At 46.4% G+C, this 13,326-nt stretch overlaps 1 protein-coding gene across 2 annotated transcripts in view; it reads right to left on the bottom strand.

Moving 5' to 3' along the window:
• Positions 1 to 13,326, bottom strand: part of LOC141113854 (ABC-type organic anion transporter ABCA8-like) — a 233,996-nt gene that overhangs the window by 136,590 nt on the left and 84,080 nt on the right. For both annotated transcript variants that reach the window (XR_012236820.1, XM_073607179.1), the window contains exons 21-25: positions 11,523 to 11,653; positions 9,321 to 9,458; positions 8,619 to 8,729; positions 4,077 to 4,247; positions 1,528 to 1,641 (exon numbers count right to left, since the gene is read on the bottom strand). Coding sequence is in view for 1 of the 2 variants with exons in the window: in XM_073607179.1 (XP_073463280.1) it covers positions 1,528 to 1,641; positions 4,077 to 4,247; positions 8,619 to 8,729; positions 9,321 to 9,458; positions 11,523 to 11,653 (665 nt within the window). In the remaining variant the exon portion in view is untranslated. The remainder of the gene's footprint in view (positions 1 to 1,527; positions 1,642 to 4,076; positions 4,248 to 8,618; positions 8,730 to 9,320; positions 9,459 to 11,522; positions 11,654 to 13,326) is intronic.

Raw genomic sequence — 13,326 nt, 5'->3', positions numbered from 1 at the left:
TTATCTATTGCTTGCAATGAGCAAAATACAGATGAAAAGTGTCCAGTGAACAGCGATTATCCCTTTGATTGATAAGCGTGTTAATCAGCAGAGTCTGGTAAGTGGATTACCTTCAGGGCTGTGACACAAGTGGTGTGGTGATGGAGACTTGGGATCGCTGCTAATATTTTCTTCCACGATCGTCTAGTTTATACTCACCTGCTTTTTCCTAATTGACTTTCACTGAGTGGATCACCATTTGATAGTTTGTTTAAGTGGACTCTTAAGCAATTTCATTGATATTTTTAAATATTTGCTATTTTTGCACTAGCACTGCTGATGTTTTAGAAATTTTTCTTTGACATATATTTGATGCATCTCGTTTTAGTATAGCAGCTGCTGACTATTGTTTTATCAATATTTTCTCTGTGTGCGTTGAGGGAGGGATACTGAACATAGTTTTTTTTATCTCCCATTCTTTGATATACTCTGTCCTGTGATTCTGTATACTCTGTCCTGTGATTCTGTATACTCTGTCCTGTGATTCTGGAGCTGTATACTCTGTCCTGTGATTCTGGAGCTGTATACTCTGTCCTGTGATTCTGGAGCTGTATACTCTGTCCTGTGATTCTGGAGCTGTATACTCTGTCCTGTGATGCTGGAGCTGTATACTCTGTCCTGTGATGCTGAGCTGTATACTCTGTCCTGTGATGCTGAGCTGTATACTCTGTCCTGTGATGCTGAGCTGTATACTCTGTCCTGTGATGCTGAGCTGTATACTCTATCCTGTGATGCTGAGCTGTATACTCTGTCCTGTGATGCTGAGCTGTATACTCTGTCCTGTGATGCTGAGCTGTATACTCTGTCCTATGATGCTGAGCTGTATACTCTGTCCTGTAATGCTGAGCTGTATACTCTGTCCTGTGAGGCTGAGCTGTATACTCTGTCCTGTGATGCTGAGCTGTATACTCTGTCCTATGATGCTGAGCTGTATACTCTGTCCTGTAATGCTGAGCTGTATACTCTGTCCTGTAATGCTGAGCTGTATACTCTGTCCTGTGAGGCTGAGCTGTATACTCTGTCCTGTGATTCTGGAGCTGTATACTCTTTCCTGTGATGCTGAGCTGTATACTCTGCCCTGTGATGCTGAGCTGTATACTCCTGACACTATGGGTGGAAGCAAGTGAAATACAGGGGAAGGAGTGGGCGGATTCTATAAGGGGTGGGACTTATGAGAAGCAGGAGGGGTCAAAAAGGAAGGATGGGGTCTAGATAGATCTCTACAACGTGGTTCTCTCATCCTTTGACTCTTCTTCGGACCCAGTTGGGGCTCCATTAGGTAGTAGTAAGCTGCCACATGATCATTTATTTGGAGCCTCTAAGAGCTTCACCACCCAAATCCCAGAGAGTTTCTCTTGCTGTCTGCAGACCCAAATAAAATGCTGCAAACAAATCTGTTGCTTAGAATGTGGCTCACAGGACATGATCTCCGGTTTGTAGACATGAAAAAGCTGAAGTGACCCTCTAGAGACGATGTCACCAACTTACCAAGATAAACAAGAAGGACCATCGGTCATGATGAATCTTCCTCTTCCCAAACATAAATGTGATTGAGTAAACATAGAGGACCGTGGCCATGCCGTAACCCAAAATTTCCACAATCTGCAAATCAAAAACATAAATGTAATGTACCCAACATAATCAGATTCCTCAGACGCTGGCCAAATGTAGAATTATCATTTATTGTAATCTGAGGCCACCCTAAACCTGACCTCCAGCCTTCCCTTCAGTCTTGCACAGGTGTACCGGTTCCTCTCCTGGACTGAAATGCCTTCCTCTGATTTCACCGCACACTGTGAGCTTCTCACATTGTGCATTAGAAGCTGCAACAAGTCAGATAGAGCCCTCCTCAGTTCCTGGCTGGAGGACGAGTGCCTAGGAATGCCTACTATTCCAGACTGACATCCTGGAGGATGCCCCGGCCCACCCCTTTCATTTATTGGATCTAAACTCTTCCAATCATGGAGGCTCAGCATCACATGTGGGCAAGGCTGCTGTTAGAAATCACGGGGCCCCATACAGCCTACCTGACAGCCCACCCCCCCTACTGCCAGAAGTGACTAAGGACATAGATTTTATCAGTCCCTTTCTTTTCAGCCTCAGTTGCAAAGATGAATGAATTGGAAGCACTCTGAAGCTTCTTGATCATTCATAAACTGAAGCATAGTAAACACAGTTTACTATGCTTCAGTGATGAATGGACACAGGAGTGATTGGTACTGATCACTCACTATGTTCATTCAGGAAAAAAAGGGGCCAATAAATTATATATTTACTGGCTCCTACCCTCCTTCCTTCACTCTCCATCCTAAAACATCCCCCTGTGTGCCTACAGCAGCTTCCAGCAGAAGAGGAGAGGAGGGAAGCCAGTAGCTTCCGGGGGAAAGGGGCACACAGGGGGGCCGAGACAGCAGATGGAAGGGCTGCATGTGCTAGAAACACTCCCCTGTACTGCAGCCAGAGGAAGAAGCTGGCAGCGTTGTAGGGGAAGGTAGAAGAGGATTGATGTCTGTAATAAGACAGTACAGCCGACCCTCCTTCTGAGCAGGTGCCCGGGCCCCCCCTATTGAACTGATGAGGCCTGGGCCCAGTACAGGAGCGCTGGCTGTACTGTCTTATCAGCGGCAATGCTTGTGGGCAATAGGTGGGGTGGTCTGCATGCAAATGAAGTCTGCATAGACACGCCCACTCCTCCAGACTGACATCCGCTCCCTTAAGAAGGTGTTCTGATATTTGCATAACTCCTCCCAAGAGCCAGCCCACTGTTTGTATCAAAATTTAAGCTTCCCCGCATCCAATTCGCATGATAGGAGAGTGTGACCGACTCTCAATGGAGCCAGTTCACGCAGCTCTGGTGCGGCCATGGTCTGCACTGGAAAAGGGACCTGATTCGCACCTGAATTGGTGAACAGGGTCGCACCCGACCCCCTCCTGTGACCCGCATCAGTGTGAACTTAGCCTAAGACCTCTTGAGGGGAGTACTGAGGCAGGGTGTCTGATGTTTTCTGGAAACTATGTACAGCCTTTGCCGGCTCCTCCCACCAGCCACGATTTGCCTGCACTGAGACCAGGGGCGCCGCCCAGCTAATCCATGCGCCTGGCCCTTAATCTGCATGCAGGGCGCCGGAAGCATGGATTTCAATGGGGTTTTTTTGGGGTTTTTTTTTTAAGCACATGATTAGAGCCTGAGGCTCTAATTGGCTTCAAAAAAAGGTGGGCTCTGGGGGCAGAGCACTGCCCCCAGAACCCACCCAATTAGGAAGCAGGTCCTGAGACCTGATTGGCCAGGGGATCTTAGGACTCCCGGCCAATTGGGTCTCAGGACCCACTTCCTTTTTGGCTAGGAGGAGAAGCAACGGCCCCGTAGGGAGGAGCAGTAGCCCTACCATCTAATTCCTAAGGTAAGGAGGCCTCTGATCACTGCCCTCCCATCCGTCTCCTGTAGGGCTGGAAATCGCCTTCCTGTCCGTCTTCCGTGTGGGGGGGGAAGGGGGGGCATTGGTTTACCGCAGCCGCCCCCCAGACAAAAAAAAAAAATATTGAGTACCAGCCGCCACTGAGACCCAGTGATGATAACATTGCTTTGGACCGTCTTCCTTCCAAGCTTGGTGACAATGATGGACCAGGATTGAACAATGTGGGTTAGCAAGGTTTCCTTGCAGAGGACCAACGCACCCCCTGATGTGGCAGATATATAGCTGTGCAATCAGAAAAGCTCATACTTCTTCTTGCTGATTGGAGAGCTCTGGCTATAACACAGCAGGGGACATGTTGGACCTCTACAGAGAGACCACTGCTTCCAAGCAGACAGTCCAACAGTCCTTCTCTTAAGCTGCTTGGAAGGGACAGACTTCTCTACTCGGGATGTGGCTGATTTCTACAGAAAACCAACTGTAAGACTTGGCTCACCTTTTGTTTTGATGCACCTGGAAGGTGTTAAGCTGATTTAAAATGAAGTCCGGTTGGGTTTTAAATGATTAGAATTTCAGAGGTTCAGCTAAATGCATGGCTGTGAAAAGCTGAACGATGATACTCACAAGCAGCATCGCCTTAATGAATGACAGATGGACGGAATAGCTGAACGCAAACAAGATGGCGACCATCAGGAAAAGGAGGAACCAAGAGAGGGCGATGTCCACCAGGGCTTGTCCAAACCAGTACGCGGATGGAAAAAGGCCGGAAATACGCAGCTGGGAGCGAGCTTTGATCTGGAAGGAGAAAGATTTGGTGGTTGTGATCATGGCCAAAAGATAGAAAAAAAATCACCTAGGTGGACCTTTACTCTACAGGCTTCATAAACAGCTGAGCTCCGTTCACCAACTTCTGTCAGATTCTGTTGGGTTCTTTGTTGCCTCAAGGGGGGAAGTTTTCCCTCACTTCCTGTCCCAGTGACAACAGGAGGAGAATCTCTAAGATGGAAGCAGGTGACAATAGCAAAATAATACATTTTATTTTTAGTATGGGGGAGAGTTAAAACCTCTGTGAGACCTCCCGATCTGATATCCCTCATTCCCATCATTCTTATTCTGGTGTCAGCAAGCTGAGAAGTGAACGGGAAATCTCCTTTGACAAATAAATCTGAGATCTTTCCCATCAGGCTAGGCTGGGGTTGGGTATTATTAGTCCCATTACTTTGTACAGTAAGTCTTTATCAGTTAGAAGCATACTAGGAAACATACTGACACAAAAGTTAAAGCGGACCTGACTGAAGATTTCGGACATTTCAAGAAATATTTTATGTGCCTAAGCAGTACCCTAAATATCTATCCTTTGTCTTGAATTCCTTTGGAAAACTAGCAGAGCATTTCCTGTTCCTAGGCACTCCTCTTCTGTAAGCTCATAGCTGTATATCTGCAATGTGAGATCAGCTAAGGCACTGCTACCTCTGACTACTAGTGCTAGACTCAACAGATTTGGAGTGAGGTTTGGTGATGTCACTACTTTGGTGCTCATTGTTCTCATTGCTGGAGAGGAAGCTGTACCTGAGGATGAGAAGTGAATCCCTCTGCTTCCAAGCTTGGTAGTCTCAAGAGATGTGGAGTGAGATTTGGTGATGTCACTACCAGTGGTGGTCGGTGGTATTTTTTGGAAGGCAGGCAGCAAACAGTGCACAGCCAGCCACCCCCTTCCCCTGGTTGGGTCACCCGCAACACCCCACCCCTCCCCTGTCCCCTGTCAGTTGGTCAGTGTCACCTGGCGGTCGCAACACTTACCGCAGGCTTCCCTCCGAGCGACCGGCTTCTATATCTCCTCGTGTCTCCTCCAGTGGCGGGTCTCCTCCCTCCACTCCCGGGGGCCAGCAAAGCTCCCCCCTGGGCAACAGTTTGGCGGCCCGCTAGCTTTCCCTTTCTCCTCGCATCTACTCCCTCGTCCTCTCTCCTCCTCCTGGTGGCCAGCGTAGCTTCTCCTTTCCGCCAGTCGGGAAACTGGTTTCAAGACCCCCTTCCTAAATGGCCAGGAGGAGAATCAGTGGAAAAATAGCAAATATTCATTCACTATTGACACGTGGGCCCACCCTATTTTGAAGCCATTTTGAAGCCTATTAGAGCCTCTGGCTCTAATCATGTGCTTCAAAGAAACCCTCCCCCCCAATGGAATCCATGGTTCAGCATCCCTGTATGTAGACCAGAAACAAACAAGATATTTGGGGGGCACACCTTCTCATTAAAGCTGGTGCAGCCATAAGACCATACAATAGAAGAAAAATATTACAGCGCACACATGCAAAAAGATTCACCTCCAGCAAGGCTAATTTAAAAACACCTAAACATTCTCAAAAAGACATAGTGTGACCAAATCCCCATATTTTTGAAAATGTCTTTTTGAGAATGTTTAGGTGTTTTTAAATTAGCCTTGCTGGAGGTGAATCTTTTTGCATGTGTGCGCTGTAATATTTTTCTTCTATTGTATGGTCTTATGGCTGCACCAGCTTTAATGAGAAGGTGTGCCCCCCAAATATCTTGTTTGTGTATTGTATGGATTCTGACCAAATCCTTTTGGGATAGGAGCACCCTAATTCCCTCATTAGTACCTCATTAGTGTCCACTTGTGTCATAGGTGGAGACCTTTAACTTCTCCCATTTAGAAGAGTGTAGCTCTCATGGTTCAGAGAAGCAGGATCTCACAACTGTATGGATAGTGTAGGACCCACTAATCTTGGGGTACTTTGTCGCAGTAAGTGGGCTTAGCACCATATAGCAATATGGTGTGACCAAATCCCCATATTTTTGAAAATGTCTTTTTGAGAATGTTTAGGTGTTTTTAAATTAGCCTTGCTGGAGGTGAATCTTTTTGCATGTGTGCGCTGTAATATTTTTCTTCTGTATGTAGACCAGGGGGCGGACACATGGATGGATAGGCCGCCACTGGTCTCTACTTGCTGGAGAGAAAGCTGTAAACAGAAAAGGAGGTAAGGGTGCTCTGGTGGTGGTGGTTGGGTTGTCAGGGGAGGGGATGGTTGGATGGCAATTCAGGCAGCACTTTGGGTGAGGAGAAGCAACTCTGAAGACATTTAAAAGAAAGAAAGGCGCCTCTAAGTGCAATATTAAAAGATTTAATCACATGCACAAGGGGTTAAAAGTACTTACAGGATCGTGGATTGGTAAAAGCCTGTAACATGGAATCCTCCTCTGGTAAGTGAATCCGTCCTCTGTCCGCAAATGGAGAGCCAAGTAACTGTGTGGCTCCTTTCTCAGACCATGCTCCGAAAAGCGTTACCGCTCACCACCCCTTACTGACACCATTGGCCTTGTGCGTTCCAGCATGAACCCGGAACACGGGCCGCCTCACTGCCTCCTCGCTTCTGCGCGCATGTTAGTAATCTGACAGCTGCTGGACGGCGTTACATGGCTCTTCATTCGCCGACAGAGCATGGATCCACTTACCAGAGGAGGACTCCATGATACATGTTTTTGACAATCCACAATCCTGTAAGTGCTTTTAACACCTTGTGCACTTGATTAAATCTTTTAATATCGCACTTAGGAGCACCTTTCTTTCTTTGATATGGGGAGGAAGCTATGTCTGAAGACATGCAGTGCAAGCTGCCAAGCCTTAAAGTCTCACGATATAGAGTGAGATTTGGTGATGTCACTACTGTGCTGCTCATTGTTCTCCTTGCCGCAGAGGAATTTGTACCTAAGAAACAGCAGTGGAAGGATCTCCTTGCTTCCATGCCTGATGACCTCACATCAGGAGATCTGGAATAAGATTAGGTGATGTCACTACTGTGCTGCTCACTGTTCCCTTTGCTGGAGAGAAAGCTGTACCTAAGGAACTGAAGTGCAAGCATCTCCCTGCTTCCAATCCTGGTGGCCTCAGGAGTTTTGGTAAAGGTCACTTCTGTGCTGCTCACTGTTTCCGTTGCTGGAGAGAAATTTATACCTGAGGCAGTGCCCAGACAAGGCCATCCAGCGCCCAGGACTAAGATTCCAAACTGCTTCCCCCCCTCCCCGCTCGTGGTGTGCAAGCTTAGGGGTTCCTACACCCAACAGTCACTTGCTTGTATAAATAACTGCTGCTGTCACTACTTGCAACAGAAGGAAGGTACCCCCAGTAAACCATTGCACCTCCTGCCCACCCCTTCTCCCAGCCCTGAGGGACCTCCCTGATTCTACACCGCCTGGTGGCGGCCGCTGTGGAGGGGACGGCTTGCTGAAAGGCGGAGCTGGGTGCCGGTCCAGGCATGTGGGCGGATCCCGACTTCATTGTCATGATCTTTCCCAAGCCAGGACCGGCTCTGAGACATCAGCTGACAGCAGGCTGAAGCCCGCTGTCTGTTCTGCACTCCTGTGACCCCTTTTCAGCAAACAGCACTCCTGTGATCCACAGGAGAAGTACAGCCAAATGAGATTTCCCTGTACTTCTCCTTTAAATTGAAATCAGAAAACATGATAGTAATTAAGTCCCATAGCCTATACCAGTGGTCTCAAAACTGCGGCCTGGGGGCCGGATGAGGCCCTTTGCTTGCCTTTATATGGCCCTTGGCCATATGTCACCAACGAAGGGGCACAGTTCCCCCCAATAACACAGATCATGAGGCACAATTCCTACCAATGACACCAACGATGGGATAAATTTCCTCCCAACGACACAAAAAATGAGGCCCAATGCCACCAATGATGGGTCACAATTCTTCCCAATGACACCAACGTTGGGGCACAATTCCTCCGAATGTCACCAATGATGGGGCATAGTTCCTCCCAATAACACCAACAATGAGACCCAATGATGGGACACAATTCCTCCCAATGACACCAATGATGGGGCCCAGTGACACCATGGATGGGTTAATTCCTCCCAATGACACCAACAATGGGGCCCAATGTCACCAATGATGGGGCATAGTTCCTCCCAATAACACCAACAATGAGACCAAGGATGGGGCATAATTCCTACCAAAGACACCAGCTATGGGGTGCAATTCTTCTCACTGACACCAAAGATGGGGCATTGTTTACTCCAACTGATGCTGGGACATTTTCTACACCCGATGGTCATAGTCTGGCCCCCCTAAAACCTGAAGGACAATAAACTGGCCCTTTGCTTAGAAAGTTTGGAGACCCCTGGCCTATACTAACCTTCATATCCTGCATGCTGGTCATTGCAAAGTGGGGGGCAAGTCCAGACGCAAAGATCATACACACCACTCCCATGTAGAACATCATATATGACCCGTGAACCTTGTAGTCCTGGTGACAGAAAGAAAAATTGTTACAACAACAAATTAATTTTTTTATTAGAAAGCGAACAAAAAATATTTTTGAGGACAATGTTCCTCTCCGATCCAGTAGTTTTCATTGTGTGGTCCAGCCTTAGGGTCAGGTACAAACACCTTTATTACATAGGACTGACCTGCTGTGAGAAGTATGCAGTGTCTGTGACAGATACAGCACAGAGAGCAGTTCAGATGGAGCTGTATGCTCCGGATCCCTCTGCCAGGCCCAAATTCCTTCCCTCCCCACCACCCCGTCTGCTCAGTTGAGTGCAGGAGGGAGGAGAAGGGCAGAGAACTCATATAGTGTAATGACTGCATGAGCAGAGAGTGGGAGGTGAGCTGTCTGCTAATTACATCCTACATGGCAGTCCCGACCTGGCATGGATATGTGGCAGTTTTCTATACTGAAAACTGACACATTCCCTCTAATAACAATAGAGCAGACCCAGTGCCAGTTCCTCTGCAATAGAAACTGGTGCAGTTGGAGATGGTGTATTGCTGTGCATTAAAATAATCTCATGACATGATACAAAAGTAAACCAGGAACGGACAGACAGGTACTCACTGTCACAATGGGGTCATTCCACACCCTGATCCTCTCCTTGGAGTTATAGACCCTCATAAAGGAGTTACTGATAATATTAACCAATACTGGGAGGATATTGTGTGCTCGGGGGTTTCCGATTATTTTGTACCCGTAATCCTAAAAAAAATAAAAGCAGAAAAGTGATACCATACAAAATAGATATGTTCAACAGAATTGTCTTTTGGACTTGTGCACACGTGCATGCCCTAGGCATCTACTGAATGTTTTCCAACACTGGAACATCAGTCTGGGAATTGTAAGTGTCAAGGCCACATAAACTTATTTAATCATTTCATGCTTTTTAATCCAATGCGATTGGATTTAGAGTGTATGTATAGCAAAGCATTTTTTGGTAGTTTTGGATAGAGTAGGGAAGCATTGCAACCCATATAAGGTTATCTTTTGCTGTCTTCATACACAGACAGTGTAGACAATTGTGCTCTTCCGACCTTGTGGTAACAGTTTGGTGAAGACTCTTTTCTAATCCAGCATGACTGTGCCCCCCCTGAAGCAATGAATACAAGCCAGGTCTCAGGTGTACAAAGCCAGCTCCATAAAGATATGGTTTGACCAGTATGATGTGGATAACCTTGAGGGCCTACATTGAGCCATGGTCTCAACCCTAGTGAACGCCTTTGCAATGAATTGAAATGCTGCTTGCAAGCCAGGTCTTCTGTGTACAAAGCCAGCTCCATAAAGATATCGTTTGACCAGCATGGTGTGGCGGACCTTGAGGGCCTACAATGAGCCTTGACCTCGACCCTAGTGAACACCTTAGTGATGAATTGAAATGCTCATTGCAAGCCAGGTCTTCTGTGTACAAAGCCAGCTTGATACAGAGCTAGTTGGACCAGATCTTCTCATCCATTAATCCATCCACAAATGGGCCTCAATATCCACAGACACTCTCTAAAATCTTGTGGAAAGCCTTCCGAGAAGAGTGGGGGCTGTTATAGACACAAAGAAGGGATAATGCGACATGGTTTGACCAGTTTGGTGGGGAGGAACATGAATGCTGTATACAGAGCCCTGACCTCAACCCTACACCTTTGGTAGAATGCAGATTATGAGCTAGGTCTTCTCTTCCAACATCAGCACCTGACCTCTCAGATAGACACAGATTCCCACAGACTCAAGATTTTGCAGAAAGCCTTTCCTGGAGTGTTAAGGCTGTTATAGACACAAAAGTGGGATAACTGGTTTGGCCAGTATGGTGTGGAGGAACCTGAGTGTCCTGTATGGAACCCTGACCTCAACCCCACTGAACACCTTTGGGATGAATTGGAACCAGATCCTCCCATCCAACATCGGTACTTACAAATGAAACCAAATTCCCACAGACACACTCCAAAATCTTGTGGAAAGTCTTCCCAAGAGAATGGAGGATGTTATAGCCACAAAGGGGGCAACTCAATTAAAAACTGCATATTAATCATGGTTTTGTAACGGGATGTCCAACAATCTCAAATAGGCGTGATGGTCAGGGGTACACATACTATGGCCATATATTGTATAAGTATGAATACAGTGGAACCTCAGTTTGCGAGTAACGCGTTTCACAAACCGAGCACTGTATTTCTAAAATTCCTAACTCGGTTTGCGAGTGTAGTCTTGCAAAACGAGCAGGATTCAGGCCAAAAGGGGTGTGCAGTACCGCTTTTGGCCTGAGGTGGGGGGCGCAGGAGCCGAGCAGAGCCAAAAGTCGCCAATCGGCGCTGTTCGGAAATGCACGGCTGACCTCGGCAAACCTCGGAAAGGCTCGTGAACGGAGTCCTTCCGAGGTTTACCAAGGTCCGCCGAAGTGTCCCTCGGGCCTTTTCGGCCGTTTCCGAGGCTCTCCGGCGCCCCCCGCCTCTGGCCACATGTGGTATTGCATCCCATTGAAGTAAATGCGGAACAAATTATTTTAGTTTCCATTGACTTCAATGGGAAAACTCGCTTTGATATGCAAGTACATTGGATTACGAGCATAGTCCTGGAACGGATTATGCTCGTAATTCGAGGTTCCACTGTAGCATGATTTTCTTGATTTAGAGACAAGTGATAATGTTATCAGTACTGCTACACACTGATGTGTCAGTGCTGTATAGATCAGGAATATGGTAGGGGACATGTCCTGTTGGGTTATTTTCAGCATCCTTAGTGGTGGAGAAATGGTTCTTTGTAAGAAAGTTTAATTACCGTGTTGTTGCCTCGTGTGATCTCTATAGCGCCGTTGTAGGCCGTAGTGTTTTCATCATACGGACCATCCAGAACATCCACTGCAATATCTTGAGCCGTGATACCATGAACAAGATTCTCAATGGGAAGACCTATGTGGAGAAATACTGGAAGTCACCATTATGGAAGGTTATGGTTTAGTTAAAAGAAAGCTTAGTGACATGTACGGGTTAATAGTAAAAACATTCTCAGGCGGTTGTAGTGTTGACTCCTACAAATGGAAATTTGTTTTACTGTTTGGTAATTGTCTTTTGCCTATAGATCAATTTTTTATTTTTTTTTGCTGTGAGGATGCCTCAAGTATTCACACATCTGTCACAAATCGCCATAATGTGAGTAATATACAGAGCCTTGGAAAAGTATTCATACCCCTTGAAATTTTCCACATTTTGTCATGGTACAACCAAAAACGTAAATGTATTTTTGGGGATTTTATGTTATAGACCAACACAAAGCGTCACATAATTGTGAAGTGGAAGGAAAATTATAAATGGTTTTCAAAATTTAAAAAAAATAAAGAAATATCTGATAAGTGTGGCATGCATTTTTAATCAGCCCCCTTTACTCTGATACTCCTAACTAAAATCTAGTGGAACCAATTGCCTTCAGAAGTCACCTATTTATTAAATAGAGTCCACCAGAGGGCAATTTAATCTCATTATAAATACAGCTGTTCCGTTAGGCCCTCAGAGGTTTGCTTTAGAGCAGTGGTTCTCAACTCCAGTCCTCAGGACCCACCAACAGGCCAGATTTTAAGTATTACCTTGGGGAGATGCAGACTAGAATACTGCAATCACTCAGCAGCAAATGATATCACCTGTGATGTATTTCAGTTATCTTGCAAACCTGACCTGTTAGTGGGTCCTGAGGACCGGAGTTGAGAATCACTGCTTTAGAGAATCTTAGTGAACAAACAGCATCATGAAGGCCAGGGATTACACCAGACAGGTCAGGGATAAGGTGTGGAGAAGTTTAAAGCAGGGTTAGGTTATAAAAAAATATTCCAAGCTTTGAACATCTCACGGAGCTCTGTTCAATCCATCATTTGAAAATGGAAAGAGTATGGCACAACTGCAAACCTACCAAGACATGGCCGTCCACCTAAACTGACCGGCCGGGCAAGGAGAACATTCATCAGAGAAGCAGCCAAGAGGTCCATGGTAACTCTGGAGGAGCTGCAGAGATCCACAGCTCAGGTGGGAGAATCTGTCCACAGGACAACTATTAGTCGTGTTCTCCACAAATCTGCCCTTTATGGAAGAGTGACAAGAAGAAAGACATTGGTGAAAGAAAGTCATAAGAAGTTCTGTTTGTAGTTTGTGAGAAGCCATGTGGAGGACACAGCAAACATGTGGAAGAAGGTGATCTGGCCAGATGAGACCAAAATTCTACTTTTTGGCCTAAAAGCAAAACGCTATGTGTGGCGGAAAACTAACACTACACATCACCCTGAACACACCATCCCCATTGTGAAACATGGTGGTGGCAGCATCATGTTGTGGGGATGCTTTTCTTCAGCAGGGACAGGGAAGCTGGTCAGAGTTGATGGGAAGATGGATGGAGACAAATACAGGACAATCTTAGAAGAAAACCTGTTATGCCCCGTACACACGGTCGGACATTGATCAGACATTCCAACAACAAAATCCCAGGATTTTTTCCAACGGATGTTGGCTCAAACTTGTCTTGCATACACACGGTCACACAAAGTTGTCGGAAAATCCGATCGTTCTGAACGTGGTGACGTAAAACACGTACGTTGGGA

Source organism: Aquarana catesbeiana, linkage group LG12 (assembly GCF_042186555.1).
Source record: "Aquarana catesbeiana isolate 2022-GZ linkage group LG12, ASM4218655v1, whole genome shotgun sequence".
NCBI classification, from domain to species: Eukaryota; Metazoa; Chordata; class Amphibia; order Anura; family Ranidae; genus Aquarana; species Aquarana catesbeiana.
The sequence above is the reverse complement of the archived record's forward strand: the minus strand, read 5'-3'. Positions and strand labels throughout refer to the sequence as shown.